General features: G+C 40.8%; 1 protein-coding gene across 7 annotated transcripts in view; it reads left to right on the top strand.

The window, feature by feature from the left end:
- MICAL3 (microtubule associated monooxygenase, calponin and LIM domain containing 3) overlaps positions 1–15,059 on the top strand; it is a 155,839-nt gene that overhangs the window by 108,319 nt on the left and 32,461 nt on the right. For 3 of the 7 annotated variants that reach the window (XM_077783311.1, XM_077783307.1, XM_077783308.1), the window contains 4 exons: positions 4,096–4,291; positions 8,488–8,714; positions 9,839–9,928; positions 12,995–13,132. In XM_077783311.1, coding sequence (XP_077639437.1) covers positions 4,096–4,291; positions 8,488–8,714; positions 9,839–9,928; positions 12,995–13,132 — 651 coding nt within the window. The remainder of the gene's footprint in view (positions 1–4,095; positions 4,292–8,487; positions 8,715–9,838; positions 9,929–12,994; positions 13,133–15,059) is intronic. The other 4 variants (XM_021551933.3, XM_021551931.3, XM_077783309.1 and 1 more) reach the window with 2 other exon arrangements.

The raw sequence follows: 15,059 nt of genomic DNA, 5'->3' as shown, positions 1-15,059 counted from the left end.
TTTATTGTAGTATTTTTATGGGTTTTAAATTGTAGCATCAAATTAATTGTTGTGAACTTTAAAGTATAAAAAGGGGAAATTGTCCATCATCTGGACACTTCAGTGGTGCCTGTATCTCACACTCTACTTTCATTCCTTGTATAAGTTTGTGAAGTTCAGTGCTTTTCCTTCTGATGGTTGATGGCTTCATGGTGCATGGCTATCAGTAGCATTTCTCTTGTTTCATATTTGGTAACAAGTTGACAGTGGCTTTGAAGACAGCCAGATTGGCTAGATGCATGGCATCTTATAGAAACAGACATCTTTTAGAAACAAAACCAATACATGAAGTAAACAAAGTAGTTTGTGTAGTGCACATTCCTAGAAATTCCATGCTTAAACTGGTAGTCAGTGGAGTTTCTGTATAATATTCTCTGATGTAGAGATGTTTTCTTGGCAGAGTGGAGAGATGTGACCACTTTGACATCTCAAGTCTATGGATATATAAATTAATAAGAGAAAGTGCTGGGAATGCCCCTTTTACTTTGAGATTTTAAGGCATGAAATACTTGTCAAGCTTACAGGACATCTTGGCTTGACCACATCTTTTTGCATAAAAGTTCAGGCTGATTTTCCATCTTTTAAGATTTTTTAACACAGTTGCATTGAATCACTCCCAGTTTGTGCTGTGATAGGATTTGTTTGATTCTGTGTCCGGGTTACACTGGGTCTTTGTGATGAGAAGGGCAATGATGCTTTGTGTTTTGAAAAACTTACCTGAAGGGCCATATATGTTAATGAAATACACTTAAATAGATGTCAGCTTGATTTTCAGTCCTTCCTTACCTAGCAGTGGTTGCTACCAATCTTTCTCCCCACACTTGATATTGGAGTATTGAAACAGCCTTCTTAAAAGAACTCTACTCCATTAAATTTAATTATATGGCAATTGTTTGTTTGGGTTTGGTTGTTCTGGTTTTTGTTTGAAAAGGATGTCAAAAAGCCCCTAAGATGGTTAGAAAACAAAAGGAGTGAAATAATATCAGACAGATAAAAGTTCTTGTTCTTTGGTTTTCAAAATTCTTTGTCTTGTGAACTTTGCAGCTATGTCGTGGTTTGCATCAGAAAAGAGTAAGTTAAAAACAGCTTGTGGAAAGACATTCCTTCCTGTTAAAGTAGCTGAGCCTTGCTGATGACTCCATGTGTATAAAAAGTTCTGAGTAGTACAAAACCTTTTTTTTTTACTGTTATTTTAATATATTCTTTGTTTGTCTGCCCTGACCTTGGTGTTCTTGTGTTACCCAGAGTCCTGTTTTTTCTACTGGCAGCCAAAGTGGCAGAGCAAAATTCGAGGTCAGTTCCCCTGTTACTGTGAACTCAGGGTTGTTGGGTAATGTAACATGGATTGCAAAAATATATTTGGCCAAGTTGGTATCACCATCCAAGAGAGAATGAAAAAGAGGGAATCCCAGTGAAAAAGGCAGTTGAGTTCCACTAAACTTTGCAAACCAAAGCACAACAGAAGGCTTAGCAGCAGGAAATGGTGGAGACCACAGTATCCCTGGAAATGCAAGGCAGTGTTGCCACCTGACCAAGCTTATTTGTTTATACCATGAAGAAGCTCTGAAGTTCCAGCTAAAGGCATGGCAGCCACTTGCCCACATCATGGAAGGGTTAAATCATACTAAGGAAGAAAGAAAAACACTTCTGGCAGTTGTCTCTGAGATGTTATCTCTGAGGAGAGAGATTGGAAATAGATACCAGTAATTATGTAAAGACCTGTGTAGTTTTGTGTGAAATACGAAGGTGGTACTGAGTGAGTAATTGTCCTGGAAAAAAAACCTGTTAGGAATAAAGTGAGAAACTACAAATGATGAAGAAAGAAAACAAAAACTTGTTATAGCCTTGGAGGTTAAAATGTGTGAGGATAAAGTAAACGTTGCCAAAGCTCATGCTGGGTTAGACTTTGCAAAGGAGAGCAAAGCAAAGAGCTCTATTTTGTAACCATGTAAGTAAAAATCAAGGTAAGGGAAAACAGAAGTGTGTTCATAGTGAGGATGGAGCTGACATAAAATGCAATTTTATGTATAGTAAATCATGGAGCAAAAGGGTCAGTGTGGAGCAGGATTGGGAAATGAAGACTAATACCATGAAGCAAATAGTCTTTGTCTCAGAAGAGTGGGAGAAATGTAAAATGAATTGTGAGCTTTGTGGTAACAATCAGTGATTAAATCAAGCTGTCCTAATGTACTTTGGCTGTCTCATTCAGGAAATACTATGGTCCACTGGGTAACAGAAGTATGTCCTGCAGATAAAAAAACTAAAATAAAACAAAACAAATAACAAACTTTAAAAAGTGATCTGAACAAGTACATATCAGTTAAACAGTAAGTGTAACACCTTTTAAGGAATAACTAAAACCTGCTAGTTCTGCAAGGGAAGTCCTTTGACCTCATGCAGGTAAGTGCTATAAAATGTGGCATGGGTTCACTAGGGACTGTGCTGGACTGGCTTAACAACTTTTATTGACAGCTGATACCTTCATAAGGGAAATAGCAGTACATTTGAACAGTCTGGACTTGAGTAAAGCACAGGAATGTTGACATATGGAAATAATTATTGGAACTGGATAAAATGGGGGAGTAGTACATGAAGTGTGAGCAGCTAAGAAGTTTGCCTAAATTAGAGATGAGAAGTTTTATTAAAGGAGGAAGTAACAGGGTTGGATGTCACCTACAGACTATGCAGTGTCCCAAAAAGTGATCTAGGGTCTGATCTTCGTAATATTGTCATTAAGGTTACCAGTCAAAAACAAAACAAAACAAAACCCACCAAAATAAAAGCCCACGAAACACAAACAAAAACCCAAGGAAAAAAATCTGCTAATGAGATTCAGTGCTGAGGCAACATTTCAAACCCTCATCAATGCAGAGGAGGACAGGCACAGGCATGTCCTTCACTAAGAACTGCAAAATGTTGCCAACTGCAAGATTAAACTTAGCAATGTAATAGTGGAAAGTACCAGGTCATGCACTAAGATGATGTTGAGAATTTTGGCTACCAACAAAGTGCTATCAGTTGAAAGCAAAGAAGGAGGAAGATCTAAACATCATAAAAGCCACCAGTACTATGTGATATATAAATAGGCAGGTGTGTTCTCAGCATGTATCAGATGAAAGATTTGTGGCAGGGTTGTGTGTTAGGCTGATAAAGCCTTACCTGGAAAGCCACGTTCACTTTAAATCACCCAGGTTCTGGAAAGTATAATCCACACTGGGACAGGTGCAGAGACCTAGGGGATGATCAGTACGCTGAAGAGCTTATATTCAGTGAGAAGAAGGTGTGGCTTGTTTAGCAAAGCAAAACAAAATTATAGAAATATGGGTAAGGGGTCAATGGTGGCATGGTATTCAAGCTCAAATATTGCAATTTAAAAAATAAGTGGATGAAAGCAGGATAGAATAAAATTCATTGAGTGCTACCATGAATGAAGCTTCTAAATACTTTTCTACAACTGTCTGGTTCACATATCATTGCAATTTCTAGGGATTTCTGGGATTTTTGCTTGCAAATGTCTTTCTGAGATTTGCCCCGTGATTAATTTCATTACAAATTCTGATTGAAAAGTAAATCAATTCAAGCCTATTAAAAGTTTTAAAATTTGGCATTTTTCATTCCTTCCCTCATCTTTATGTAGTAACAATATTGTCTTGCTCCTTAACTCTGTATATTTCCCTTGGCTGGTGCCAGTTTTAACACACAGCAGGGTTGCCCCATAGCATTCCTTCTGTGTCCCAGATAATGCATCCAGCCTGTGCCCAGGCCTTCCCCACATAGACTTCATTGCATCTCTAGTTTTGCAGCTAAAATGGCCCTATTTCCTCTCTCAACTAGGACAATTAACATTTTTTTTAGCATCTATTAGCCAAAACCACTAAGATTCCCTTTTGCAGTCTGACCTCCCAGTAGTGGCGAGCAGGATAATGACGTAAGGTATTCTCTCGCTTTATTTACCTCCCTCTGCCTTGTGCCCCTTTTCTCCCAATTGCTCAGTTCTCTTAAAAATGTGAATTTCTGACTGTTGCATTTGTTGTTTATTGCCTGGCTTGTCCTCAGGTTCCAGTGTGAATGGGCTGGAGGAGCCCAGCCTGGCCAAGCGGCTGCGGGGCACTCCGGAGCGCATCGAGCTGGAGAACTACCGGCTGTCCCTGCAGCGCGAGGAGGAGCTGGAGGAGGTCCCCGAGGAGACACTGGCAGAGCACAACCTGAGCAGCGTGCTGGACAAAGGGACAGAAGAGGATGTGCCCAGCAGGTCAGCACACATTGCTCATCAGCTTTTTCTACACCCTCCCAGCTGGCTTTGCCTGCCTTTCCTTTTTCTTTAGCCATTTACCACTTTGTCCTTTCTAAAGTTTTTGAAACAAGCAGACATTTCATCTTGTAATTTCTGTTCTAAATAGCTCACTACTATTAGAAAACACCTATAGCACTGTAATACCATGAGATTAAGTTCTAAATTGGAAGGGATTTTTAAATTTAATTTTTCAATTGTATCAAAGGTAAGTGAGTCTTTTGAGCAAACAGAACATGCATTCAAATGGAAGGGGGTTCCAAAGTTACCTTCTTTTCTGCGTGCTTTGCATTACAATTCAAACCCGTGTTTGGTTTCAAGATATTTAGCCTTGACACACATGTAATCCTGACTGAATGCTGGTGCAATGCTTGAGAGGTATTAATGGGAAGCAGTAGCAGTGGCTGTTGAAAAATGTGTTGTACCTTCATGATAATAAAATGAAGGTATTGTACTGTGTTGTACCTTCATTAATTTCTCTTTATATGCTAAATTCTACGCAAGCACACCAGGATCCACATCCATGCAGGTAGAGCTGGTGGAAACAATATTTGCAAGAATCATTAAGAGGAAATCCTTGGGGAAGAATGCTCATGAACTTTACAGTCAATCGCACACTTTTGCAGAGTCTTGGTGTCGTAATACTATTTCTCATCTACTTGTCTTTGTTGCAGTAGCAGCCCTTACCTTTTCATCTCTGAGTCTGTCCAGTAGTCTTGAAATAAACTCAGAAAATGCTTTTATTTGTTTCCTGAAACTTAGATCCTACAATCATATTCTACGTATGAATTACCTGCAGATATAGGTCTGTATGAGAAATTGAATAATCTTGGCCTGTTTTTAAGAGATGCAAACTATATTTTCTTAACTCATCCTTCCTTTAGTTACCTGCTCAGGTTTAGGAATTATATCAACTATGACAATATATGCGTTAATGATCTCAGGGGTTTTTACTCCTTTATGTTTCTACCTCTAAAACAAAAGTGTGGAGCTATTGACGGTTTTTACTCTTTGTCTTGATTTCAATAAATCGGGACACAATAGGCCTGCTCAAAAAATGGTAGAAAACTTACAAAGCCCAATAATTAGTTTAAAAAAAGTGAAGTTTTGCCATTTTGGCATGAAGCTGATGGTCATCTCCAAGAGGTGTTTTGTGAGATTCTGGAGATTGAGGGTGGTACACTATTAGGTTAGCAAATTTGATTTTTGTCTCATAGGATGTTACATTTAGTTCTTTTTGTCTTACATTCATCCCTATAACTTCTTATCAGTATGAGTATTTCTGTCTGTAATAGACTGCACTGTTTAATTTTTCATGTGTGAAGCAACTCACATTCTGTCATAAGGAGAAAAGAGGAAACGTGTCAAATTCCCTGTCAGTTTGACCTAGAAGAATTTATATTCCAAATCCAAATATGGCAAGCGGTTTACTCAGAAAATGGACAAGGCTGTGTGGGCCAAATATCAGAGAAAGCAGAGGGAGAATTTTCTAGGGGATGTAGCTATTGGGTATCCTGTGTCCAGCTGTATCCACTTCATGGGTAGACTGCAAAGACAGAAAGACTGGAAAGAAAGAAAGGGAGACGTCTGACTACTTTCTCAGCACCAAAAGAAATAATTTTGACTCCTGCAACAAGCCAACCAAGGCCCTGATTTAATCATCTTCACTGTCTTGGTGCAGTGCTGCAGGGTTAGGAGCAGGCGGAGGAGATGGGGAACTCTTTGTTCCCTCCATGTCTTACAAAGGATGGGCTGGGCTTTCAGGCTTTCACTTAGGTGGTAGATAGAAATCAGGCAGAGACCTCACATTTTGGTGCACAGCTTCCCATCACACACACACTGCAGAGAAAGTTTATGGGAAGCAGCATTCAAAGTATATTTTTTCAAAAGAGAGCTAATCTTATTTAATTTTCAAAAAGAAAAAGGAACAATTAAGTAACTGAACTCAGACTTTCCACAGTAGTGTGAAAGGTGTGGGAAACCTTTTATATGCCTTATTCATTAAGTTGCAGGAACCTCCAGTATGTCCTCTGCATTTCTGCTGTCCTGTCCTGTGGCCTTTCAAAGGAGTGTCGTAGGACAGCTTGTGCTGTATAGGTTTATGTGGCAAGGCAAGAGAAGAAAGTCATTGCCACAGTTTAGGTTTCAGTTCCTCTCCTCAGCAACCTACCTTGGTCTTTGATTTCTGCTTTATAGAAAAATAAAATTTCAGCTGTTGAATTAATTCCTACAACACAGGGTTTCCATGCTGAAAGGAATGCTCAGTATACCAGGCCATCTCTCACTGATGTTTTTCAGCTTCTCATTTCTCACTATTCAAAGGTCAAACAAAAGCCAAGTGATAAATAAAAGCCAAAGAAGGTAAAGTGAGTTGTGTGGTGAAGAATTTGTGTCGTCACTCCTCTATTTGATAAGCTGGCGGGTGGACGAGCAGCAGCTCATCACGTTCAGCACCCATGGCAGCAATTTGAGCAGCAGTAAACCTTATTGACAGCACACCAAGCCCCCAGCATGCAGCACCTGTCAGGTTTATTTCCATACCCAACAGTGGGAAAGTAAATCAGGGAGAAGGGGAACATCACATTTTATCTCTGTGGCAATATCTGCATAAAGCCTTTGGAGCATGCTCCGGTCTCCATGCACCAATCCTGTGGCTTGCCAACAGTGTTTGTATTCAGTATTTCACATGTGAAAATTGGGCAGCATGTTAAAAATAACTGTTGAGTTTATGCTGTGAAAAAGTGGCTTGTAATTTGAGCAAAATAATGTTGTTTCTATGCAGACCAGTGAGAAGAATTTAAGAGCCTATGGACTATGTGTGTGACAATCAGAGCATGAACAAAGGGTTTTCCTTTTTAGGTTTGCTATCAAAAATAGACTGTCAGACTAGTAGATGAATAAAATTATGTAAATAAGGTAGTGCAACTGTACAAGTTGTATTTTATAGACCTACATGAAGTGTAAACATTATTTTCAACTTGTTGGTTTTCCCTTTCATTATCTGTATGGGATGGGTTCTGCCGAAGGCTGTTAGCCAGTGATAGTGGACATAAGGAGGCAGCAGAAATATTGTTCTCAGATTATTCACCAAACTTTAGTTATTCTCAAACAGTTTTCTCTTTCAGTCAGATGAATTGAGCCTTTTAAGATTTATAAGGGAAGCACGCAACAGTTGTGGTTCTGTTATAACAATGGTCTATCAAAGTAAAACAAAGCTGGAGCACCTTTTGACCCTGCAGAGAGGATCTGTGAGAATGCTGTAGTCCTCATTCATTTTCCAGTGACAAATGCAACCATCTTTCTCCTCAATCCCTCCGGGTAGTCTGGCATGTAAGAGTGAGCTAGATTAAATGTCACTGAATGAGTGGTTACATTTCCTGCCCCTAATGCATATGCTGTGGAACTGTTAGAATTAAACAGAGGTGTCTTCTAAAAGGTACTAATGATTTGTTGTTTTGCATGGTTTAGAATTTGCTGTGGGAATAATAATCTCATTACTGTAATTATCTTTGCACTACTTCCTACAGTTTCTTGCCACCATGTACACTGTATACTTAATTGGATACATATTGCTGTCTGTGATGCAGAAAAGTGAGGAATTTTGGGGGGTTTTTTCCTCCCTCTCTCCTTAGTTCACACGCTGTTTCCTTTGCCTGATGTGTTTTGTATTCTTTCTACTCCCAAGACTTCTCTGGTTCACAGGAGCAAGTGCCAAAATCATCTTGGGTATCTTAGCAGTAGCTGCTGTATCAAAAGCCATGGCCCTCTGCATTCTCATACTGTGAAGGACTCCTGCACCAATTTATCAAGAGCAATGTGATATGAAGAAAATAATTTCTTTCTGTTATATTCAATTGTCTTGAACTGTAACAATAAATGCTGCACAAATACTTGGACTTGGCTACACAGGCACTTTTCTGCTGCCTCTCCTTTAAAAATAAGTAAGGCAAGAACCATACTTCAGCCTGCAGGTGATGCTCTCTCTAAAAGGCCTATGAAATGTTGAAAGCTGAAAATCAGTGTTATGTTTTAGGCTTATGTGTGTTGAAATTACTTGTTAGTGATCTGAGACTGATCAAGAATCATTGACTTCATAATCTTTAGTGATATTATTTATTATTTGCAGTACAATATTTTTTTTTTCTAAAACCTTACAGTAGTTCAGAATCTGAGATGGAGGAGGAAGATGAAGAGGAAGATGATGAACAGCAGCCCCCTTCAGACTTGGGTGGTGTGCCATGGAAAGAGGCTGTGCGTATCCATGCCCTCCTGAAGGGAAAGAGTGAAGAAGAGATTGAGGCTGAGCAAAATCACGAAATTGAGTACAAATACGATGATGATGAGGAGGAATATGAAGAGGAAGAAGATGAGGAGTCAAGTGAAGGTTAGCTTGGTTTGTCCTTTCTTTCTGCCAGCCAGCAGGGAAAATGAGTTAAGTATTTGCCATGCAGAATAAGAAAAAATTGCCTTGGAAAACTTTACTTGTTTCACTTCTTTGTTGCTCTGATTTTTGAGTGAATTATTGTCAAGGAAAGCTCGAGGTGGTTCATTCTGGATACTGAAGGACTTTGCCCACAGGACAGTTTAGAGTACTAGTACTCATACAGTATGCTTCCCATACACCATGCCAGCATGTCAATTCACAGCCTTGTGCTGCTGTATTGGCTTATGGTTGGTTTTCTTATAATTATTTGTAATTAGATTTGAACATGCCCTTTGTTCTCTGACAGCAGGAACTGGAAACATTGGAGTTGCAGTGTTTTCACTTTTAGAGTGCCTCACTAAGGGGTATTGCCCTGCCACTGCCAGCAGGGTATTTCACAAGAAGATGCTTGTAGCTCTCCCAGGTTAAAAGATGGCCTTGAGAAATAAGGGAGTTCAGGCAGTTCCCAGTTTAGCTTTGAAAGATTTCTGTGGAAAACCTTAGGGAAAGACTCCTTCCCCTGTGTTTGTCTCAGTCATCAAAATGCAAAGTTTGTGCTCAGAATAGACATGTTTCCAGTGCTTCACCACCATGCCAGATTTCTCACTGCTCTTGTCTTTGTCTTTATACTCACATTTCCTTTTTGAGGAGACTTGCAGACTCCAAAGAGCTTTTTTGTAAAGGTCTTTGGCTGCCTACTGCCAGCAGAGGCCCAGTATTTGAGTCTTAGTGGCAGTGTCGTTGGTGAGCTCAGCAGGCTCCTTGGCTACTTTCTCAACCTAGGAGCTGAATGTCCATGAGTGAAGTGTGTTCAAGTCAAGACTTCTTTATGAGTATGGTGACATGCATGTTGTGTGTTCAGTCTGCTGAGCAGTGGTGTTCCTGGACGGATGTTGTTTCATTCAAGCAGTTTTCCTGCCAAGCACTTGGAATACAGCGGGAATACGGGGAGCTGCAGCATTTCCAGGCAGTCTCTCTGTCTCTGATCCTGTCCTCTCTCTTTCTCTCTTTCCCTCTCTCCATGGCTTGTGTGTGTACACGCGTGGCTGGTGTTAAATGTGGATGTGTGCTTCCCTCTGCTGTAGAGGGGGAGTATAACCCTTGGGAGAGAGAGCTGCAGCAAGGCCTCTGGCTTCAACGTCTCTCAGATGAAGAGGACTCGGGTACACGTAAAGGTACCCGTACACTGTCTCCACTTCCAGGGGAAGGTATTAAAGAGCAGGTCCCACATGAAGAGTTTCTGGGCTTTATTTCATTGTGTTACCAGCTCCCTCAAAACTGATTCAGTAACCGTTGTTCATCTCCTGGTTCAAGTGCCATAAATCAGATCTGTCGTTGCCACTGGTTTTAGGAAGGTGATAAAGCTGCCAAGTACCTCAGGATTTCTAAAAAACCTGGATAATTTGCTGCTGTAATTTGCATGAACAGTGACTTCCAGGTAATGAGTATCAGATTTGTTCTATACATGCAGACTACTTGCATCTGTGCATTATCTCAGACACATGGGACACATCAGAAGTACTGCCTTTAGACTGCTTGTGTCAGCAAAGTTGCTTTTTTTGTTGTCCTCTGTGTTTCTGTCTGTGTGTGGGGAGAGTCTGGAAGGGAACTAATCAAGCTACAGCAATCCCTCAAGATTCTTCAAACAGTTACATAATGGTCATAAAATTAATCAGCCATTCAAATCTAACTGGTTGTGTCATTTTCCATGATGCATTCTCTTGCAGTTTATTTTTGATAGCTGGCTTTTTTGTGACACATGGTCCAAATAGCTTGTTAACCCCTTATTCCCTCAATGTGGTTCATTACAGCCAGAATATATAAAAGGAAAATCCAAGTGCCTTCCTGCATGTAAGGGGGCATATGCAGTTGTCAAACTGCATGTTTTACAGCTTATGATTGTAATAACAGAAGCTTAGCTTCTTTTTTTTTTTCCCAAAAGAAAAAAAAAATGGAAGAAGCATTATAACTTTTTTGCCATCTAACTTTTCTGTGATAAGAAAAAGAAGTATTAGTAAGGTGGCTGAAGGGCATACCTGAAGAAGTTCTCCCTGTTGCAGTTGCCAGGTACTTCAGACCCGACTCTTTCTAAGAGTTGGTTTAGAAATGGCTCCTTACTCCAATAAAGTGAAAACATTGAGCCAATAAAGTGAAAACATTGAATCTGCCCACAGCTTATAAAGTACTGCTGCTACAGTAATGGTGGAAAGCTACTGTTCCAAATCTAAGTGCAATTAATGTTCAGCTTCCTGGAAAGCTTAGCAGGCAGCCTTGAGGAAAGGCTGTGCCAGGTGTTGTTTAAAATTCTCAAGCTCTTAGACATTAAAGAAGTGTTAGGTTTGCCTCTAGGCTAAGCAGCAGCCCTTAATGTCTGGCTGTGCTGCTCATTATTTATAGGAAAAGGTGAGAGGGACAGACAGGACAGGCTCAGGCTTCTGTGGAAAAACTAAAGTTGTGTGGGTTACAGTGGTCTAAATCCCAGAGCAATCCACTTAAACACATGCAGATCATGTGGGACCTGCTCTTTCCAAGCCTTGCTGGGTGACTCTGTACTTCTCAGCCACTGCTGGCAAGCCTAAATCCTTTAACACAACTTTGTGCGGCGATGCAAACGCTAACTCTACTCATCCTGGGGGCTGCATGCGAGTGCTTTGGGATGGAGTGACAACAGCCCAGGTTGTCCCTGCAGGATGGGCCAGCACCTCTGCTAGCCCATGTGGTTGTGTAATTGATACAAAAACACTCTGGTGAAGCAACAGAGACCTAAAGCTGGGGAATCCTTGGCTACATTGTGAATCCTGCTCTGCATTTGAGTTTGTGCCTCTGAGCCCGTTTCCCTTTAATGACCATCTGCTGATTCTGTCCTTCCTGCAGTTCCTTCTGCCTGTTTCTTCTGCAGTTTTAATGCCAAATCTCACACATAGTCATTTCTGAAACGGATATCCCAAACACTTTGTCATGTCTGGGAAAAATTTGGCTGGGAGAGAGGAACTTGTTAAAATGAGATGGCAGGAAAAAATGAATGCAAGCTCTAAATGCTGCTAATGTGTCTTGTTCCCTTCAAACATTAGAGCACCATATGAAAATCTAACTGCTTTTGAGGTTCTAAACTGCTGCAACAGTGCTTTGCCCTACTCAGTGGTAATCCAGTTGTGAAAATTGACTTCCTACTTTATAAAGTAAGTGGGCATTTTCCTTTCAGCTGAGAGGTTTGCTGTTGGAGACCACTCCTGCAGACAGTGTACAGGTGAACTGTCCCATGCAGACCCAGTTATATTATTATGGATGAATGAAGCCTGAGTTACAGAACCAAAGCAGACAGCAATAGAGACAGGGTCTATAAATTTAATACCTCAGAGTAAGTGCTCCCTGGGCAGGTGTTCTGTAGAAATTAAACAAGCTTATCAATTGCTTAAGGTGCCCATTGTTCTCTTTGACATTCCATAAGTAGCTGAGCTTTGTGTAGGCAGGTAATTGAAGAGTAATGCAATTTCTCTTAAGCAGAATGACTTGTGTGACAGGAATTCTCTTCTGGGGAGCTGTTAAGTCACAATCAAAATGCTGTTATCCTTCAGAAAAAAAAAAATTCTCCCTTTGAACAAGTCAATACAAAAGAGCCAAGAGTAAACAAAGTGGTTTTAGATGCTAAAATTAGCATGTGCCCATGTGTGCATACACACATGAAACTCTCAGATCCATCATATTATTTAATTCACAATGTGTGCACTCAGACTAGAAAGAAGTGCCTAGCCCAATAGTAGGAATGAAAAACCTTTTGTCTTAGTGCATCAATCGGGTGGAGATTATTCCTCACCTTTAACAGCAAGACATCTTTGGCAATAATCATAAAGAATAGGCTGAAGGAGCTGGGAATTTCTGCTATATTGGTATTTACATACCACATGGTGTCAGACACCCAGAGAACTTCTTTCAATTCAGCAAAGCTTCTTGCAATAGACATGATGTCTGATGATGTTTTAATGGCATCCCTCTGCCCTTGGAATGCCGTTACTCAGCTTGGATGGGAGGTGTGAGGAGCGCTGTATTGGTGTATGCGTGCACACACAGTGCTGAGCTTTTTCTGTCTGTCTTGCAAACTGACCTTAGCCAATAATATTTTCTTTTCTTATTTCCTTTCCTATGATGTACTACCTTTCCTTTCCACTTTTCTCCCATCTTTTCCTCCCTGCCCTTCATACACCCTGCCTACAACCTGTTATGCCATGCCCTCCTCCTGATAGCTGGAAACCTTAGGCTGCAGCAGATTGTAAATCCGGTTGATCCTCTGGAGATCCTGGCAGATGTGCACTGGACACACATCCGTGAGAAAGAGGAGGAGGAAAAAATGGTCTCAGCCTCAAAGTCCTCCACCTCCAGAGGTAATCTCCCCCAAGCCCCACACCATCAGTTCTTGGATCCCAGTTGCAGCTGTTTAACTCTGTTGCTTCTGTGCCCTTCGAGACCAGTGACTTGAGCAGGGGCAGCAGTGATTGAAAGGAACTGTTTTCAAATTGCACTGAAATTACACTTGATTAAACATTTTGCTTTTCAGGTCAGTGTCTGTTTAAAACTGCTGCTTTCTCAGCTCTGTGACAGTGTGACTTCTGAGCTATTTGTCTGCCTGCTTTGACTCCATAGCATTTATCCTCACCACACGATTTGGTAGTGCTGACAATCAGCCCCCTGTAACTGACCAGGGATGCCAATAGTAGTAGTCTTGTGCTTTTTGTGGCAGTGAAAGCTACACTTTTTAGGGAAAGCTGAGGGGCTGTGTTGTGTAGCTGCTAGAGCAAAGATTGAACAGTGTCAGCTTCCGTATCGAGCGTGTTTCTCTGCTGCTTCTTTTCCAAGTTATGTAACTGCATCTGGTATTAGCAGGGAATGATGGGAGTCAAAGGGCTTGCAAATCTGATCAGTGGCAGGTTTGACTCCCTGTGTTTAAGATTTTACCTCTAATGTGCAAGTTGTCAGTTACTCAAAGGAAAACTTTGGAGGGGGAAAATGCTGATAGTCTAGATCTCATGTGAGCACCTTCCAGCAGTCCCTGCTGACCTTGTTCTAGGCTATTTTACAGCATGTCTTAAGGTAAGTATGTCATAAGTGCTTTATCTGTGGGCTTAAATCAAAGCTCACCATGCAGCTGATGAGCAGTGGTCTTCTCTCAATCTGCAGCCATGGTGACACAATTGTAGAAGGGGTATTTCTGCTGTGAGAAGGGGTGTTCTTTCACTGAAAAAATGAAATTAGGTTAAAAATCTGCAGCTCTACCTCATGATACGTGATTCTTTTCTATTCCAAACAATTGTCTTTTCCTTGCAGTTTTATATGTTTGGTATAGGGGCTTTTTTAATCCTGGTCTAGCTTAATACACAATTCCAGATCAGTTTGGCTATACTTATATTTCCAGTTTGTAGAATGCACTGGGATTTTCTGGTGTGAAATCAGCTCCCTACAAATAAGAGATGGGTATTTTATTCCCTCTGCAGCCACAGAAATAAGCTGTATCCAACTCTCTGTAACATTCAGTATTGCTAGAGTGGTTGACTAATGTTTAAAAAGCACTAAGTAAAAAATGTTAACAATGTTTCTTAAGTTTACAACAATTAAGGTTACTTGTGTTTTTGCTTGGAGGTCTGTGTCACTCTTGTTTCCAGATTTTTATTTTAATTTGCATTTTATAATCCTTACTTTTCTGTGAAGTACTATTGCACTTGCGAGCCACAGGTGATCTTTCCAAAATAGATTCTGTGCCCTTTCCAAATTCCTTTGGGAAGGGATTCAGTATTTCCTTTTTGTTCTCTGAAACTGGGCCAACCTAGGACTATCTTGATGTATAATTAGCTTCTTCTATTGCTCTGTCATATGGCAGAAGTGTGTGCAGGTGTTATCAGCAGTTTGGGTATTTTAAAGGCTGTTGCCAACATGCGCTTGTGGACATGCTGTACATTTTCAGTCTGAGTTCAGGAGACAGATTGTTCCTGACTGAGGAGCTGTATTCCATGATCTGAGGTGTTTGGAGAGCCCATTGGCAGCAGCAGTGAGAAGGTGTGATGTGACAGCCCGGGACAGTGTCACAGCTCCCAGAAGTCACTCTCATTCTGCTTTGGGAGCTCTTCTTCATCTGCTGGGCAGCAACACGTGGGATCCCTCTCTCATTGCTCAGCTCTTCCTTCTCTCAGTTTCCCTTCTCTGCAGAGTTCCAAGGGGAGCATGGTAGCAGCAGCCTGCTGGTCAGATGTGATGTTCTTCTCACTGTGCCACACATTTCCTCTAACATTACAGATCCCAAAGGAAGATTAGGTCCCT

The sequence above is a fragment of the Lonchura striata genome, chromosome 5 (genome assembly GCF_046129695.1).
Source record: "Lonchura striata isolate bLonStr1 chromosome 5, bLonStr1.mat, whole genome shotgun sequence".
Classification (NCBI taxonomy): Eukaryota; Metazoa; Chordata; class Aves; order Passeriformes; family Estrildidae; genus Lonchura; species Lonchura striata.
This window is presented reverse-complemented; position numbering and strand designations above follow the sequence as displayed.